The 19467-nt window shown below is 32.7% G+C and overlaps 1 protein-coding gene across 12 annotated transcripts in view; it reads left to right on the top strand.

The window, feature by feature from the left end:
- Positions 1-18511, top strand: part of PCDH15 (protocadherin related 15) — a 1888416-nt gene extending 1869905 nt beyond the window's left edge. For 5 of the 12 annotated variants that reach the window (XM_030941311.1, XM_030941309.1, XM_030941313.1 and 2 more), the window contains 2 exons: positions 1898-1903; positions 3698-5916. In XM_030941311.1, the coding sequence (XP_030797171.1) occupies positions 1898-1903; positions 3698-5192 (1501 nt within the window). In that variant the 3' untranslated portion in view covers positions 5193-5916. Of the gene's footprint in view, positions 1-1897; positions 1904-3697; positions 5917-15498; positions 15570-16456; positions 16566-17552 lie in introns of those variants that run through there. The other 7 variants (XM_030941310.1, XM_030941312.1, XM_030941316.1 and 4 more) reach the window with 6 other exon arrangements.
- Positions 18512-19467: the final 956 nt, after the last annotated feature.

Below are 19467 nucleotides of genomic sequence, written 5' to 3'. Positions count from 1 at the left end.
ATATATATAATACATAAGTATATATATGTATAAATATATAAATAGATTCTGAAAATATATTTTTGCATGGGAGATGAGAGAAATAAAGCACAATCATAAAATAGTAATCCCAATTATGTATCCAAACCGATCCCTATTTGGTAATCAAAACCAAATTCTATGGTTTAAAATCATAGTATTTTCTAAGAAACTACTTTTAGGACGTTACATGATATAGAAATTAAAATCTCATGAAAATAAAGAATTTCTGTATTAAATTCCAAACTACTTAGGAAATACTTTTTTCACTATATTACTATCAGACTGCTGTGATTACTGAACATTTCTCCTGCACGATTTGAAATTTGTAGTCAATTTAAAAATCATACATTTTTGAAAGACACTGGTAACTGTTAAAAGACTTTACAGCTACTTGTATAATGATGCTACCCTCATAATTGGATTCCTTATGGTGATGTTCAGTTTGTCAGTATTTTAAAAATTCAAGAATAACTACTTTTGGACATGATATGTAAAACAACCAAGAATATTATACAATTTTGAATATGACAAATCCAGAAAACCTTTTATTAACTGGAATTTGGTGGAGTAGAAGGACTATAACATGTTCTTACAAGTGACATTCGTAGCAGTTACTAGTAGGAATAAAACAAGTCTCAAAAATCATGAAATTGACCTGGTAATGGAAAAACTGGTTTTAAACGAATGTATTCAGGTTACTTACCATATCAATAATGTTATACAAGGTTTTGTTTAGGATAGTCATTAATGTTAAAATTGATCTTAATGCTATTATTTTATCACATAATTTAAATTTATAATAGGCTAAAGCATGATTCTGTTTCCAAAATAACAACATAATACAGGGTTCATGCTTTAGATATATACTTTCACTTTTTTCGTAAGTTGAAAAATGATTGTTTCTTTTGTAATTATGGGTGAATGTAGGAATTGAGCCAATATGATTTGATTCTGTTTGATTATGTTAATGACCTCTCTCAAGCAAAGATCTTTAGAAGCTAAAAAAAATACTATGTGTAAAGTTAAGTGTGTTTATATATGACATTAATGAATTATATATTCATTTTAAATTAATAAGAACAGGTATACTATAACATCATCTGGAATCAGTATAAATTGATGGTAGTAATTTTCAAATAGCAACACCTAAGATTATTTTTACTTGAACAATTGTAGTAGACTCACTAGATTTTGCAATTGTAATATATGTATTCATTGAAATAGCTTAAGTTCTATATATTTAATTATCGGATCTTTAGGAAATGTTTAACCTATCCAAGAACTTTTTACAGGAATTCTAAGCATAAGTTACTAGAAAATGAATTTGCTTCAAATGAATTATTATCAATTATTTTATTTTAAAAATAACAAAAATATCATTTTGGAAAAAATACTTCACAAAGTAATAACTTCATATGAATTCTATAATTACTTTGTAATTTTCATTATAGTAGTTGTATATTTACTTTCTTCCAAACAAAATATATCTACTTTAAAAGTCATTGTGCATTAACCAGTTTTACAGAGTTAGGACATAGAAGCAATTTTTAAACTCTCATTTAAAATTTTTAATGTTTGGATTGGCATCATCCGGGTTTAATAGAAGTGAATTTTATAGTAAACAGATTTTATTAGATATAATTTTCTGTGAAAAGAAATTCAAATAATGTCATTTGATTTCATCTAATATATTATTAAATGTCATTCTTATGAATAATAACAAAGTATAAAAACATGCCTTTTATTTTTTTGATATACATACTAAGTATTTAAAGCAAGTTCCTGCTCATATTTTCAGAATTGTTTTAAATTAACTATAGTTAAAACTTCTTTTTTTCTATCACATGTTTTCTGTTTCTCACCTGTGGATACATAGGCATAAGTAAGTAAATAATATCACTTTAATAGAAGAGCATTAGAAAATAGATACAATAGAATAGATTAAAATGCTGTTGTACTGTAAATACAGTGATCTTCATCTTTTGCCACAGACTCGCTTACTTTTAAAAGGAAAGCTTTGTCTTCCACACCCAATTTCCTTTTGATGGCATGAGCTTAAAACATGTGTTCCCTGTGATAGTACCTGTGCCTACTGAAAGGAGTTTCAAAATTCTCCTTTTTTTAAATTTTTTACAATTAGTTTTTAAAAATTCTTAAATTTTAAGAACTTAAAATTTACAAATCTATAAATAGAAACCTGTTTATATATTTCTTTTAGTCAAAGTGGTGTGATATTGTTATATCCTTTGGGTGTTTTTCCAAGAGAAATGAAACCAAGAACAAATGCATATAAAAACAACTAGTATATAATATCAAGCCCAGTTGTTCGTGCCATATTTGAAAAATACTTTTCAAGATTCGAAGAGTAAAAGTGTTTGCTCTCATTTAGTCCAAATTGTCTGCATTTTCTTTGTTGTTCAAGTAGACTTGATGCTCCAGGTCTACCTGTGTGAATTGCTTCTTACAGTTCGTATCTTTGCCAAAAGACACATTAACAACTGTGGCTTTATTATTTTGTTGCCTAACCTATCACCCTAATTTTCCAATATGGCTATTTAATTTCTATTCAGAATATATCTTTTTTATTTCATTCCTGCTAAGTGGGTAAATATTAAACAGTAACTAAAATAAATGTTGTTCTGTTTTGGCTTGGAGAGTAAAACCTAATGAGAGACTATTCAGAACTACCTATCAGCCAACATTCCTGGGAGAAGGGTCCAAATGCTTTCCTTAGAGCCATTTAATTTGTGATCTTTGATGTATACAACTTATGACTCACAGCTACCTATGATTCAGTTTCCATGCATAAGTAAGCCTTTCAGTGATATCAAAGTGATTTTTTTTTTAGCATCAATCGTTTTGTTAAGGTGAGCTTTAACTAAAATTTGATCCAGATCAGTCTAAGAAATTACTGACAACACCTTTTCTGATTGGTACTATTTATGTTTTAAAACAAATTTTTCTGATTGGTAGTTATGCATAAGGTTTTAAAACTAATTAAGCACAAAATTTAAACAAAAGAAAAACTGTGCCACATTTCTAGTGTACATTCAGTTTCTCAATTGTGATTTTTGAACTCTGTGAGACAAACTCCCATCTGTCCTTGGTGATTTCCATTATCTTAATTTGGAGAACAGGATATTCCACATGTTGGCTCAGAGAGGAGATTACTATTGGCTCTAGGACAGAACTACTGACATGAGCGATAAGGGACAGGTACTGAATCAGATACAGCTAAGGATCTCCTATGCATAACAGGCAGCCCTGAGCATCCTCAGGCAAGGAAAAGATACGAAGTTGGTAGCTTTGATGGTATTCTGCAATGGGAAGAAGTGTGATTTGTGCATAAGGGGACTGTTATGTGTGGACATGGATGCTTTGCTGTATCACACTAACTGAGAAAAACAAAAACAAAAAAAATACTCTTCCAAAATAATCTAGAGATGAGTACTTGTTTTTTTCATTTACATTTCTCATTCTACTTACAACTCTAAGATTTTTCTTCCCTGCCTTTCTGAGACCAGGGACTTAAAATAATGTCTTGCTTAGGTTAGTGTTGTTTGGCCTGTGATGTTTCTAAGTATTTAATAGTAATGAGAGCCATAAAAACATCTTTCTCATGAAAGCTGTGTCACAACTTGTTTCCTCACATTTCATTATCTTCTTTTCTTTCAAGTCTTTTCCTTCTCTACCATTTTCAACAAAGCAGGGGAAATCACTCAGTCTCAGAAGACAGCAAACATCAACAAGTTGTGATGCCCTTTTCTTCCAATACTATTGAGGCTCACAAGGCAGCTCATGTAGACGGATCACTTAAGAGCAACAAACCGAAGTCTGCAAGAACATTCACATTTCTATCTGATGAGGATGCCTTAAGTGCCCATAATCCCCTTTATCAGGAAAACATAAGTCAAGTATCAACAAATTCAGAGATTTCCCTGAGAACAGATTTTGTAGACCCATTTTTACCCAAAATACAAGCCAAGAGTAAGTCTCTGAGGGGCCCAAGAGAAAAGATACAGAGGCTGTGGAGTCAGTCAGTCAGCTTACCCAGGAGGCTGATGAGGAAAGTTCCAAATAGACCAGAGATCATAGATCTGCAGCAGTGGCAAGGCACCAGGCAGAAAGCTGAAAATGAAAACACTGGAATCTGTACAAACAAAAGAGGTAGCAGCAATCCATTGCTTACAACTGAAGAGGCAAATTTGACAGAGAAAGAGGAAATAAGGCAAGGTGAAACACTGATTATAAAAGGAACAGAACAGTTGAAATCTCTCTCTTCAGACTCTTCATTTTGCTTTCCCAGGCCTCACTTCTCATTCTCCACTTTGCCAACTGTTTCAAGAACTGTGGAACTCAAATCAGAACCTAATGTCATCACTTCTCCTGCTGAGTGTTCCTTGGAACTTTCTCCTTCAAGGCCTTGTGTTTTAAATTCTTCACTCTCTAGGAGAGAGACACCTATTTGTATGTTAACTGATGAAACTGAAAGAAATATTTTTGAAAATTTTGCCCATCCACCAAACATCTCTCCTTCTGCCTGTCCCCCTCCTCCCCCTCCTATTTCTCCTCCTTCTCCTCCTCCTGCTCCTGCTCCTCTTGCTCCTCCTCCTGACATTTCTCCTTTTTCTCTTTTTTGTCCTCCTCCCTCTCCTCCTTCTATCCCTCTTCCTCTTCCTCCTTCTACGTTTTTTCCACTTTCCATTTCAACTTCTGGTCCCCCAACTCCACCTCTTCTACCTCCATTTCCAACTCTTCCTCCACCACCTCCTTCTATTCCTTGCCCCCCACCTCCTTCAGCTTCATTTCTGTCCACAGAGTGTGTCTGTATAACAGGTGTTAAATGCATGACCAACATGATGCCTGCCGAGGAAATTAAGTCCTCTATGACACAGCTATCAACAACAACAGTGTGTAAAACAGACCCTCGGAGAGAACCAAAAGGCATCCTCAAACATGTTAAAAACTTAGCAGAACTTGAAAAATCAGTAGCTAACATGTACAGTCAAATAGAAAAAAACTATCTATGCAGAAATGTTTCAGAACTTCAAACTATGTGCCCTTCAGAAGTAACAAATATGGAAATCACATCTGAACCAAACAAGGAGAATTTGAACAATATTGTCGAGGAAACTGAAAAGCAATCTCATAGTCAATCTACTTCACTGTAATGTTACTTTTCTTATTTTAGTTGGGCAAACCCTTTGTTGATCACAGTCTTCAAGTTGAACATCAAATTTGAACTTCAAAGAAGATTCTATTATTTTACCCCAAATTCAATGAAATGCAGTTTTTTTCTCATTTTTAATTTAAAAATATATTAACATCATCACTACTAACTCATATAATAGATTTACCTTAATTTTTAAACTACAAAGTAGCATAATTTGTTCTACATTTATTTGAAAAGTAAGTAATTTTAATCTCTTAGTGGGAATATGTGGGCATGAAAGCTAGATACCCAACTTAAACCAAAGGCATGTCTATCATGTGGATGCAGTAACATTTACATTTAGTGTTTGAATGTAGTTTTATATGAATGTTCCAAGAAAAAAGCAGACTGTTACAAATAAGTTAAAAGCGATATCATAGGTTCTGTTTTTTCTTGAAGCCTATGTATTTGGTAAGAAGAAATACTACGAAAGTAAAATACAATGTACCTAGATTGTAGGAGATGACAGGTATAAGGTATTTCAAAATAAATCTCAGGTGCTATAACATGTAGTCATCTGTTTTCTGATGAGAACATCTTTTACTCTGACTTGCTTTTATCTTAGTAGTATGCTTATGGATTTGATAAATCTTATACTTTTTCAATTGCTGTCTTATTCTCTTTATTTCTCATTGTGCTTTCCCTTCCCTTCTTTATAATGAAAATAAATCTTGAGTTGTTGACTTTTGTAAGGCATTTCATTGTTCCAACAGATGTTTAAAGTGCTATTTAATTTTGCTTGTTCACATTATTAATCATCTCCTTAATTTAAATTTTTTTCATAAGATGCCTTTTTAAAGAAAGTACGATCTTCAGTTTACTAAATGAAATATAAAAAGCTTAAATAGAAAAATCAAGAGAAATGATATTTGATGAACTATCACTTTTTTTACATAGGTTTCTGCTCTTTGTTTTAAACAAAGAAGGTAAAACTTTATACTCTGGGAAGAGATTTCTGTAGTTGTAGTAATAGTTCTTAGAGCTCCAACTGTTAAATTTGAACAGCATCACTTAAGCTGGGTACTATCTCTCTTCCTTCCTAAGGAAACCTGTATTTTCAATATTAGTATATAATGTATAATATGTGACCAACAAGTAATTACTTTATTTTCCCATGAAACACATGGAATACCTTTTATTTACTGGAAGTTCACATTTTGAATACATGTATAAGTATTTGTTTTACTCTGGAGTTTTAAGATTTTAGAAGATGTAAGTTTGCATAGAGAAGGGTACAATTCTGAGATACAGGCAAAACTCATACCTAGTAATTAGTATTGGAAGTATATGAATATAGGTTGAGAACCCTGCAATGTAATATTTCAGAGGTTTTCTTCATCCTTCATATTTCTTCAATAATTTGACCTGGCATTCCTAATTAACAAGATCAGGCAGAAAACAATCTGTAAATCTAATTATTTTTATAGCCCATATGCTTCAAATTCTTTTCATCCAAATCAAGAGTAATTACTTTCTTGGGGTTCTTGAACATGATTTTTTTCTTTCTTTCACTGAAAAACTTCAGTTGGAGTTTTTGTTGGCAGCTGGTCATATGCATGAGAACTTGTGCTATTTGGCGGACTCTGACAAGGTATTATTCACAATCGTGTAAGCCTTTAATGTGAGTGTGTCTTTTCTACGCTAATATCTACCAGCTTTTTGCAAATGTAAAATTTATAGTTTCTTGATAAATCTATAAATAGTAACAAAATAAGTATAAGAAATCCAAACAACATTTTTGTGTAGATACCTACGGCCTTATTAGATTGTTACATTGCCTTTTACTATAACATTTTACTATTTGCATAATCTAAAAGTTTTATTATTACTCTATACTTTTTAATTGAAACATAGATACCCATGTATAAAACATGGGTAATGTTTTATATTAAAACTTAATCTAATCTTTTTCTGACACATCGTATTTGGAGAGTAGTAACGTCATTATGAAACATTATAAACGTCAGTTAAAATATCTTCTATATGAGACATTTTAGTATTATTTGAGTGCATAAGCCTAAATATTCTTCCTCCTCTCAAACGCTAACTGCTTACAACCTGAGAACCAGACAGTAGAAAAATAACACTTTTTTCTCAATATTTATTATGACCTTAGTAATGCATACGAAATTATTAGATACCTTTTAAATAAAGTCTTAAGAAAGATGACCATACATTTGTCCTTATTGTTAAAAGTAAACAGTGATACATATAAATGATATAAAATAAATAATACAGTTGATTATGAATTGCATGAAAAGGTGCATCAATGTTATATTAACTGGCTTTGTAAGTATCAATAGTCATGTTTTGAAAGCACACAGATAAAGTAAGTAGTTGTTCTGTTATGTACCTCTTTCAAGTAACGTTCTGCCTTTGAGCCAAGACAAGCAATACAAATAACCAAACAAAAGGCAACAAAAATGTTAATGGAAACATTAACATTTAGTTATAGTTTATCTATTGATATTTTATTTTCCACATTGATGGAAAACATTGCTAATAAAAGGAGTCAGAAGAAATATGCTAAAAACTAAAGGCTGGCTTTAGTTGGATATTTTATAAGGTCTATGACTCAATTGTCACTATTAAAACCTAAATATGAGCTTTCTCTACCTGAATTATTTCTAAAAAATATAAACTTGGTAAAAGTTGAAAATGTCTACAATTCTAAAGGCTCTGGAAGGATTATCAGTGTTATAAATATTGGCAGAACCATGTAAGCACTCTACAAAGTTCACTGCAGAACCATTTTAAAGAATAAATTGAGAAGCTTTAGTAAGCATTGTGTTTACTTTTTTACAAACAGTTTCAATATACAATGCATTGACCATATAAGATGCTTTCTGATCAGTAGAATTACTTTGTGAAGGCCTCTTTACTTTTTTACAAACAGTTTCAATATACAATGCATTGACCATATAAGATGCTTTCTGATCAGTAGAATTACTTTGTGAAGGCCTCAAAATTAAAAAAAAAAAAAAAAAAAAAAAAAAAAAAAAAAAAAAAAAAAAAAAAAAAAAAACATTTCTACAGAGATCGTTTTGTTGGATTTTAGCAAGTTATGCATGTGCCTCTTTGTAATAATTCTTCATTACACTGATTAATTCTACATAACATGGTTGACAGCATCAGTTTAACACTTTAGATTAACTGCTTAATAAATAACAAATAGAACATTTTCATTATTAGTAACATTCAGCTTTGAAAACTCTATATTCTTTTTTCCCCTCAAGTATAGTCAAATGTTTCACCATCTTGTGATGTGTGAACTTTATAAATCTTTATGTAATATTGAATATTTGGCTATTAAAGCTCTAAAAACCTCTTCATTTAATTTCTAACATTATAATTGACCCTGAAAGTACAGTCAAGAGTTTGTATTATTTTTAGAATTAAATTGATGTAGAGAAAATATCATACAATCATTTGGAAGAATATATTCAATCATAGACATAATTTTCATCCTATGTTTATTACATTCTTCATGTATAAAACATATATCTTCTCCTAAGGATTAGTATATGTATCAATACTTGTGTACAACAGAGATCATGTATATTTTTTATCCCAACTGATAATAACAGAGTCAAAGTTTGTCATGATGCTCTATTGAAATAAAATAGATTTTGCATGTTTTGTTGCTCACATGGAACGAGGCTCTGGGTTGATCATTATTTTAGTAATTCAGGCATGAAACCATGATCTTCCTGTTTTGATAATGCCACAAAATATATTTCCCACTGAGATAGTGTTTAGTAGAAATTATCTTTTCAGTTTTACTCAGACTTTTTTTTAAAAAGCCCTTATCTGTCATTTTATTTAATATGAAAATCTAAGATGTTTAATACTGATTTATTTATTTCTGCCTTGCAGGAGAGGTTATGGATCAGAGGTAAGGGCTTTATGGTGTTGATGTCATAACAAGCGTAGTAGGAAAGTACTTGTGTAATAGGCAAGACTAAGGTACATTCTTTTGAACTAGGTTGTTTTCTTTGATTTCAACAGAAACGTATTAGTATCTTATGCTATTTATTTTCTTTTATATATGTTGCTTCCTTGTTTTGAGGTTTTAATTCTGTTATTGAATGGTCAACGATCAACTTGCTTACGTTTTTAAGGATGTATTTCTTTTGTTCTGCATTACCGTTACTCAGTATTCTGACATTTCCCCAAAATTCATTTGTCTAAAGCTAGATGTCTAATTTAGAAACTAGGATTACTGCCTGTAGTCCCAGCTACAGGAGAATTGCTTGAACTGGGAAGGCGGAGATTGCAGTGAGCCAAGATCACGCCACTGCATCCCAGCCTGGGTGACAGTGAGACTCTGTCTCAAAAAATAAACAAACAAACAAACAAACAAATAAATAAATAGGACTACTTAACTTCTGATCTTTTTACCAGTTCAAAGCTCCATCCTATCACTGTTGAAGCTTGAGATCCTAAAGATTTTAAAAATAATCAGAATGGTAGAAAGCTCTGGGTTTTCCACTGTGTTCCTTTGATTCTGTCTTCAGAGAACCTACTGGGCATTCTGGCCAATAGTATTTGGCCAGCTGTACTGCAGGTGATGTTATCCATGAAGTCATTGTGAACCTAGTTTGATTTAGCATACAGCTTCTCAATCAAGAGAAGTATATGACCTAATAAGTATATGACCTAATTGGATTATAGTTTGGAATTCATTATGAGTAAAATAACTAACTCACCAACAACTATATTATAAAAAGGATATCCCTTCAGTCAAATGGTTGTTCTACTAGCCAGTTTAAACAGTGGGTTCGATGATGGAATTACCTCCCAGAACCTCACTACCCTCTTTTCCAATACTTAGTTTAATATGCTGTTTTCCCTCCAAACAGTTACTAACCCCAACATTTGAATTGTGTATCTTGTTTTTATCTGTTTAAAGTCTGTATTGTTATGAAACAGATCAATGATGACTGTATTAGCTTTAAATAAGTACAAGTGAAAGAAGGAAAAGTCAGGAAGCAATTCCTACCAAATCTGATAATTAATGACTTTCCTAATCATTCTGAAAACACACTTAATGTTTTAGTGCAAGAAATCCACACTTTGGTAAGGAGAAGAAATGGAGAGCATGTCTTAAATATGTTGATAAATACATTACAACTTTATGACTTTGTGTGTTCTACTCTTCTTCCCAATGAACCTTATCATATTTAATGTGATTGGGAAGGAAAAAAAGAAGGGCAACTTAAAACAAAGTTAAACTTGATAAAAGTAATTATATGACACACAGTACTTTTAGAAACATAAATAACTCTTTGTACTGTGAAGCTTAACAAAACAAAAATCTGTATAGATTTCCTATTTATTAAGGCTATTAAATTTGTCATTAACTAAAAGAGTGATGAAATTAAAACAAATGAATTATTATTTTATGTTCCAACATAAAGAATTAGTTAAAATATTTAATGCTTTTGGTAGCTAACACATGAAGAATGAATAATCCCAAGGAAACACGTTTTAAACTGTCACCTTTTTTTCCTCTCTTCTCAATCATGATCTACCTGTCCATCTGAATTATTTCCTAAATCTTTTTCTATTTTAATTTCCTTTGACAGCAACAGCAACTGCTGAGGCCCTCTCTTCTTAAACCAGAGGTATCAATTTTCATTTTCTTTTCAACCTCACTGAGTCTTCACTGTGACTTTAAGATCTATTGTATTAATTCAGGTAGGCAGAGTGGGTGTCTGCCAATGTGGCATAATTTTAAAGGAAAATAAAAGAGTCTTTCAAAATAACTTAAAAAAAAAAAAGAAAAAAAAGAAACCGAGAAATCACCCCTGAAGTTGTTCCATATTTTTAGCCTCATTCTCTGGGAATTAGACAAATAAGGCCATTATTCCTAATAAATACAATCCATTCATTGAATGAAGCAATTAATGAACCTGATCAGTAGTTACTTGTCTTAATCAATCTGAATTCATCTATCAATTCCTGACATCAGATTTAGCTTATGCAAAGTTTAAAGACAGAATGCTGGTATCTGTACTTAAATATCACTCTATGTGATTCAAAATACCTCTTTTGGACACATACATTACAAATTGCCTATGGCATTTTCTTCTGCAATGTGAAGAACATTGTATAATAAATACATATTATTTTATTTACTAATGTTTATATATGTAATTAAAAATAAAAATACAGTCATCCTACCTTAATTTTATGGCAAATTTAGTATTTCATAAGCTCCACTTACAAAAATTGTTTTCCTTTAGTACAGAATTCTATCTTTGCTAAAGAAAGGCATTTCTTGGTTAGAATCTACTCTCCAAAATCTGGAGGTTGGGTGGCAGAAATATTAAACTTTTATAAGGTTTTAGCAAACATTTCATGGAGAGGTCTCCATAAAATTTGAATTGGAAAATTCAGGGTTGAAATCCAAACACTAATTACTTTATGCAAGACCTTAGTCAAGATATACACCTGCTGAACATCAGTTTCATCTTCTATAAGATATTGGCAGTAGTATCTACTATGTAAATTCCTAACTCTACAACTGGAATGTAACAGAAAGAAATTCAGTAAATTACAATTATTGTTGTTGTTTTTGTTTTGCATCAGTATAAATGTTTATAATAATTAAATATTAATTTATATCTTCCCTATGTGGACAGCAAAAATGAATTTTAAAAAATCACATTAAGTGCTTGATCTACCCAAAAAAATCACTTTGTAGTATGTTACTTTGCATACTTTTCTAAAATCTAGCATTCACCAACTAAGGAGTTGTTATAGTCAACTGGGACTGTGTGGAACAGCAAAAAGGGCCAGGATTCCATTGTTGGTTTAGGTTGACCCATGGATCTGACTGGTCATGAGTTCCTTCCTCGATTTTTTTTTTTTTTTTTTTTTTTTTTTGAGACAGAGTCTTGTTCTCTCACCAGGCTGCAGTGCGGTGGCATAATCTCAGCTCACTGCAACCTCTACCTCCTGGGTTCAAGCGATTCTCCTGCCTCAGCCTCCCTAGTAGCTGGGATTACAGGCACACGTCACCATGCCTAGCTAATTTTTGTATTTTTGGTAGAAACAGGGTTTCACTATGTTGGCCAGGATGGTCTCAATTTCTTGACCTCTTTATCTGCCCACCTAGGCCTCCCAAAGTGCTGGGATTACAGGAGTGAGCCACCGCACCCAGGCTCCTTCCTCAATTTTCTTTCTTTTTTTTTTTTTTTTTGGAAGGACTGATGCTCTATTCATTCATGGGTGGTGAAAGCATCCAAGAGGTACCTTTTAGATTATTTCCTTCTGCTAGTTCCTATCCCTTTTTACTCAACTCAGAAATACAGAGTGACTCAATCAAGGGCTGTCTTGCTGAGTTTCCTGGGTTCCTATCCCCATCCCTTCTATCCTTCTTATTACATTTTTAATGCAATTGATGTCATATGCATTGTAGCTAGCAAGAGCTGAGTGTTATTTTCCCTTTAGGAAAAAAAAGTATTTATGTAAAGAAAATTCTTTGATGCTGACTTCTAAACTCCAAAATCCACTTAGTTGCATTATTTCTCCATAAATATTTACTTGAAATTTTTATTTTGTCTTTCCTACTATTTCTTAATGTTGTTAAAAGTCTACTTCAAAACTGTTAGAAGTTATTTTCTCAGTATCCGTATGTATTTAATTACACATTCATTGGTCAAGCGGTTTGAAAATATTAGTTCTGCGACATATTTCCTTCTTTTAAACCAGTATCATTACACTGGGTTTTACATACCTTGAAATTCTTAGCTTTCCTATAGGAAACATGTTTTTACAAAGTACTTAATTTGAAATAACTTAAATCTAGACTTTAACTTCGTCCCAGTTTCTTCCAGGTCTTTCTTAACCTCATTCCTTCACTATAATAAATCTTCCTATAATAAACACATTTTTGTTGAAATAAAACCTATGCCCATAAAAAAGTATAAAGCATACTATATAACTAGATGAATTTTTACAGAGTGCACATACCCTTCAAGCTCCTGTATGTCAACACCTAATCAGTTTTTCTTCCCCACCACTGACCTGGCCTGTAACATATTCTTTAGTCTGTTCTTGAAATTTACATAAATAGAATGATACAATATATTTCATTGGTACTTGACCTATATTGCTCAACATTCTGTTTGGGAGAATCATTTATGTTGTTGTGTGATGTAGTAGTGTGTTTTTCTCATGGACTTTTGCATTGTTTCCAGTTTGGGACTGTTATGAATAATGTGTTTTCTCACAAATGTACATGTTTCTGTTGGGTATTTAACTATAAATTTAAGTTCTGTGAAAGAAGAAATGATTATATTTAATTTAGTACTATTGCCAAACGTATTCTAAAAAGTTTTACCAATTAGTAATCTCTCGAGACGTAGATGAGAGTTTTAGTTGTTCTGTGTCCCTGCAAATACATAGTATTGTTCATCATGGGTTTTTCTAAATATTAGTCATTCTGGTGAATAAACTATACTAGTTTTAACATCAAACTTGGATTCCTTTAGAGTAGGTTCACAAAGTATTTGTAAACTGCAAAATTGTAAGATAGAAGAGGTAATGCAAACGTAAATACCTACAGGATCTAGGGTAGTAATGTAAGTGAATGGAGTTTATTAGACACAAAGCAATAGCAGATGGCAGATTTCATAATGACTAAGGTGTAAATGTAGAAAAATGTTGTTGGGGATACTGTCTTAAACAGGAGAGAACATGCTTACTGTAAAAATTAATCTGGTCAACTAGATTCTTGGAATGTAAAACTATGATCCTAGTGTTTCCATCTTTTTATTTTTCAAGAGAAACCAACATCCACATTTTTGATGTCATTTTCTGATTAGCACTGTAACAGTAATGAATTCAATTTTTAAAAATGATGTTGGCCACACCATGCACAACTGAGGATCCTTGTCCGTATCGATCATGCAGGCTGCAAATTTCCACACTTTGTAAATGACATATTTGTGCCCTCAGAGGAGGGCATTTTTTTCCTGACTCATTACTATTCCTGTATCAACAAAATTAAATTTTTATAAATAATAGATGATATAAATATGTACCAATCTATTTTCCTGTGAGTACCTATCCTTTTCCCTCTCTTCACTTATTCCACTGCAAAATAAATTTGGTTAACCTTTGCCATTTAACCTGCTTAACATGTTAAACTAGAATTGAAAAGGGAAATGTAGAGAAATTATATTTGATAGTTATCAGAAACTGTCTTCACATGTATGTCTCAAGAAAAACATCTTTCTCTAAGAGTAGAGTTTGACAAAAATCTGTATGTTTAGAATTTAGAACTAGAAATATTAAAAGTGCCTCTATTCTGACAAATTCTTTTTTTCCTTTAAAAGCCTTAAATTTAGAGGCCGGGCGCATTAGCTCACGCCTGTAATCCCAGCACTTTGGGAGGCCAAGGTGGGGCTGATCACGACGTCAGGATGGAGACCATCCTGGCTAACACCGTGAAACCCTGTCTCTACTAAAAACACAAAAAATTAGCCACGCGTGGTGGTGGGCGCCTGTAGTCCCAGCTACTCAGGAGGCTGAGGCAGGAGAATGGCGGGAACTCGGGAGGCGGAGCTTGCAGTGAGCCGAGATAGCGTCACTGCTCTCCAGCCTGGGCGACAAAGCAAGACTCCATCTCAAAAAAAAAACTAAACAAAACAAAACCCCAAAAAACCCTTAAATTTAGAGTTAGCAGTATGTTTTAAAGTATAAACATCCTTGGGAAGCATTACACATTAACTTCTTGTTATCAGATGATTTTATCAGAACAGTTTTAAAGAATAGAAGAATACTGGGTACGAGGAAACTGTTAGTGGGGAGATGAAAACAATGCTGTAGATAGTGTTATAATTTTTCTTAAGGCCAACATCACATAATAATTTAACTTAAAATTGAGTTAAATATTAACTGTCTATTGATAATTTTAAAACACATTCAACAACAAATGAAAATGCTCATCTGCAAGCTTTAACAGATTTGCCATTCGGAAAAATCTATATTTTCCCCTTCAGGTCAAATTATATAACCTTATTTTGTATCAAATAGTTACAGCCAGAAAAAAAAAAAAAAAAAAAAAAAATGAATAGGTTTGACTAACACTTTTAAATAGAGTTATTTTAATTGCTTTAACTGACGCTTGTATTTAACGTTATTTTGGCAGGAATGTTTTGAGAATCATCGAATTCTAGGTGTGGAAATCTGACTTTGAGCTGAAACGTGATAAGAATTTGTTTTCAAATGCAATTTTTCTTTTTGAACAATAGGAATTATCCATGGAGTCTGGAATTGATCCTGGCCAGGAATATGGACAAGATTATTACAGTTATGAGCATGGGTACATCTTCAGATTTTTAAATTCAGATTCTTATTTTAATATTTTATTAATAGGAAACTATTAAATGATTATTATTACTATAATTTGTTTGTAATGTCATGTCAATCTCGCTAGTATAATATCTGAAAATGAATAGTATATCAAGCTTTAATTTTAACCAAGTTTTAAACCATTTTTCTATATTGAGTTCCATATTGATATTTTACATTGACATTGATTGCAATTCTAGAAATGTGATAAAATTATTCAAAATTATTTATATGGGAAATAGATATCAAGTATATTTGCTCAATTCCTAAATTCACCATTTCTTTCGTATGAGATGTTAATGTTTTATCTGATCAATTTAAAGGTTTGCCCAAGAGCAGTTGGGAAGCAGAAAACTTACCTTAGAATTTACTGATAAGTGTCTCAAAAGTCACTTATACACATATAAATTAGCTGCTTTCAAAAAAAAAATACTGTAGAAAATTGTGAAGACCATTACAGACCATGTTTGAAGCAACTTTTTGCTACCAAGGTACAGATTTTGTGTTGTGAATGAGCCATTACACTTTTCCAAAGTATCAATTTTGTGTTCTGGATTGTTCAGCTAGTTAAGCCACAATATGGCTTTTTCCTCATTTTAGTTTCTCCAAAAACAAGTATCTGAAATAACTCAACTGTCTTTATTGTTATTCCAGGGTACCATTATGGCAAAAATCACTGGTCATCAGGTAGCAGTTCTTACTCTATAGTTTTGTAACTAGTTTACAGGGAGCCTGATAGGTGCTGTGTAAATATCTGTCTATTGAATGGTGGAAGAGAAAGAAGGAAACAGATCGCTCATGGTAGATTCTACAGAAATCACATAACAAACTGTTTCAAGCTGTAAGTTTATATTTCAGGTATGAAATGCCTCAATATGGGAGTCGCCGTCGATTGTTACCACCAGCTGGACAAGAGGAATATGGTGAGGTGGTTGGTGAAGCTGAGGAAGAATATGAGGAGGAAGAGGTAATTACTATAATTTTATTATGTAAGATAATCCAAGAAAAATATTGTTTAACCCTACATGACTAGCAGCTATAGAACATTTCAACTTTTAGAAATTCCTTTCGTTTAGCACATATTTTCCATAGAAATTTAACAATGCTGACCCTTTCATTGCCTTGTCTTTGGAGGAAAATTAATTCTTGATAATTTAATTTATGTCCTTGTGAAAGTGTTAAACATTTGGAAAGGCCACAATAAAAAGCATGTTTCCTAAAATTCTAAATCATGCTCCATAAAGATATTATAATCAAATATATTTTAAAGTTCTGCAATACAAAGGTTATTTTTGTTCTCACATTATCTAGCAAACTTAAAGTCAAGAAAAAATATACTCCCCACTTTTCAATTATCAGAGAAAAGTAAATTATTTCCACTAATAATTTTCAAGGAATGATGTAATTTATGTTTAAATTAGCATGACTCATTTCTATAAAATTCTTATACTTTGTCTTCACTATTTACTTGGCAAATGTATACAAAAGCAACACTAACAAAAAATAAATGTCACTGTGGCTTTAACATGTGTAAAATTTCATAAAATAGATTTATCACAAAATAAGATAAATCATCATATTTTCATGATTATTGAAAATTTAGTTCAAGGGAATATAGAACGCTATTAACCAAAGTCTAGTGACAGAAGAAGGAAGAGGCAATAATTCTTTCTTTTTTGTTTGATCTAAGATGAAAAATAAACTTTGAGTAACAAGAAGGAAATTAATATATTTGGGTATTGTAAAGTATAAACTAATATAAAATAATTTACTTTCTCTTAATCACCTTCTGTCTATATGCAGTAGAAATTTTTGTGATTGTTTTCTTAAGCCAGTTATATAACATGCATGAAGCTATCACCCACAGATTCATTCCTGCGTAACTTACGTGGGACAAAGTCATATCATAGCTATCTCCAAGCTGACACTTCAATTGCATTTTCACAATTTTCAGGAAGAGCCAAAGAAAATTAAAAAAACAAAAGTTGAAATTAGAGAGCCTAGTGAGGAGGAAGAAGTAGTTGTAACTATCGAAAAACCACCAGCAGCTGAACCTACATACACAACATGGAAGAGAGCCAGGATATTTCCCATGATTTTTAAGAAAGTTAGAGGATTAGCTGATAAAAGAGGAATCGTTGAACTTGAGGGTGAAGAGTGGCAGAGACACCTTGAGGAAGACGATAAAGATTATTTGAAACTCACTCTGGACCAAGAGGAAGCAACAGAAAGCACTGTAGAATCAGAGGAGGAATCCTCCAGTGACTATACTGAACACAGTGAAGAAGAGTCTGAGTTCAGTGAGTCTGAGACTACAGAAGAGGAATCTGAGTCAGAGACACCCTCTGAGGAGGAGGAGAGTTCTACCCCTGAATCAGAAGAATCCGAATCGACAGAGTCAGAAGGAGAAAAAGCAAGGGAAAACATTGTGCTTGCAAGAAGAAGGCCCATTGTTGAGGAGGTCAAGGAAGTCAAGGGTAGGAAAGAGGAGCCACAAGAAGAACGAAAAGAACCTAAGGTGGAAGAAGAAGAACACTCAGAAGAAGAAGACAATGGACCCGTCCTTGTGGAAGAAAGTACAGACCTTGAAGCTCAAGATGTCCCTGAAGAGGGCAGTGCAGAATCAGCTACGGTGGAAGGAGGTGTGGAAAGTGAGGAGGAATCAGAATCAGGTAGTAGTAGCAGTAGTAGCGAAAGTCAGTCTGGAGGTCCATGGGGCTATCAGGTGCCAGCGTATGACAGAAGCAAGAATGCAAACCAAAAGAAGTCACCAGGAGCAAACTCTGAAGGTTACAACACAGCACTTTAAAAGAGATCACAGTAGGTGGGAGTTTTGCTGTGATGAGTGCTCTCGCGTGCAGTGCCTTCTGTGTGTTCTCCAAAGTGACATTTGAAAGGGAGGAAATTGATCAAACAAGAATCCATTAGCAAGCAGCCACCAATTTCTGGCTCTAAGGGGATACTACCTCTTTCAGCTCAGTCCCCCTGGTACATAGCATTATAGGCCTGAGCCACAGTACCCAAACCCCTTTCTTTCTTGAAGTGATTTTCCCCCTGCACATTTCTGTTTTACTAATGTAGTGTCTATTATATGCAAGAGTTGTTTGAAAAGCTTTACAAAAATTACGTACAAACTTAATCTTTTTTTTTATGTTTGTAATAGCACAGGATAGGACTATATTATTTCCAGTCGTACAGTACGGATTGAGCTAGGTAGTAGCCAAGCAAGCCAGGCATTGTGGACCATGGCAATTCTTGCTCACATCAAAGCTTAATCACTAGGCTGTGTTTCATCATTGTTAGGCGGTTAGGTGACATGACTGTGAGAAAATATGAATTACACATGCATGAAACCTTCTTTAATATTTTCAAAATATTATTTAAGCTCATTTTTTTCTTAAGGTATCAAAATAAACAAGAGGATATGAGAAGAGAAGATTGTGTAAGTCCTGAAGATGGTGAGAAATGAGAAAGAGGAGAACTCCACGGTGTAAGAATAGGTAGTGCTAATTTAAATAAGAAAATGAAGAGTACATGAATAACATTAAGAAATGGTCCTTGGGCTTAACAATAGAAAGGTCCATTAATACATTCATTGGTGAACCAAAGCTTGAATCCAGGCCTTCTATGCTGAAATTTTCTCCTCTTTCTATTCTTCATATTCTTTTCACTATAAAGTCTGCCTTTCATCTTATATATAGCATTTAAGTGCTCTTCTCTCTTGTTTAGATTTATTTGAAGTGATTGCAAATTGTCTATGTGATAAGACAGAGATAGGTTTATTAGTGATTTAGTTCTTGCCTAAAACATACATTTATTTTTCTATTTCCTAACCCCACACCATGCAATTGCATTTTATGAAAATGTGA

This window comes from Rhinopithecus roxellana, chromosome 11 (assembly GCF_007565055.1).
Source record: "Rhinopithecus roxellana isolate Shanxi Qingling chromosome 11, ASM756505v1, whole genome shotgun sequence".
Classification (NCBI taxonomy): domain Eukaryota; kingdom Metazoa; phylum Chordata; class Mammalia; order Primates; family Cercopithecidae; genus Rhinopithecus; species Rhinopithecus roxellana.
This window is presented reverse-complemented; position numbering and strand designations above follow the sequence as displayed.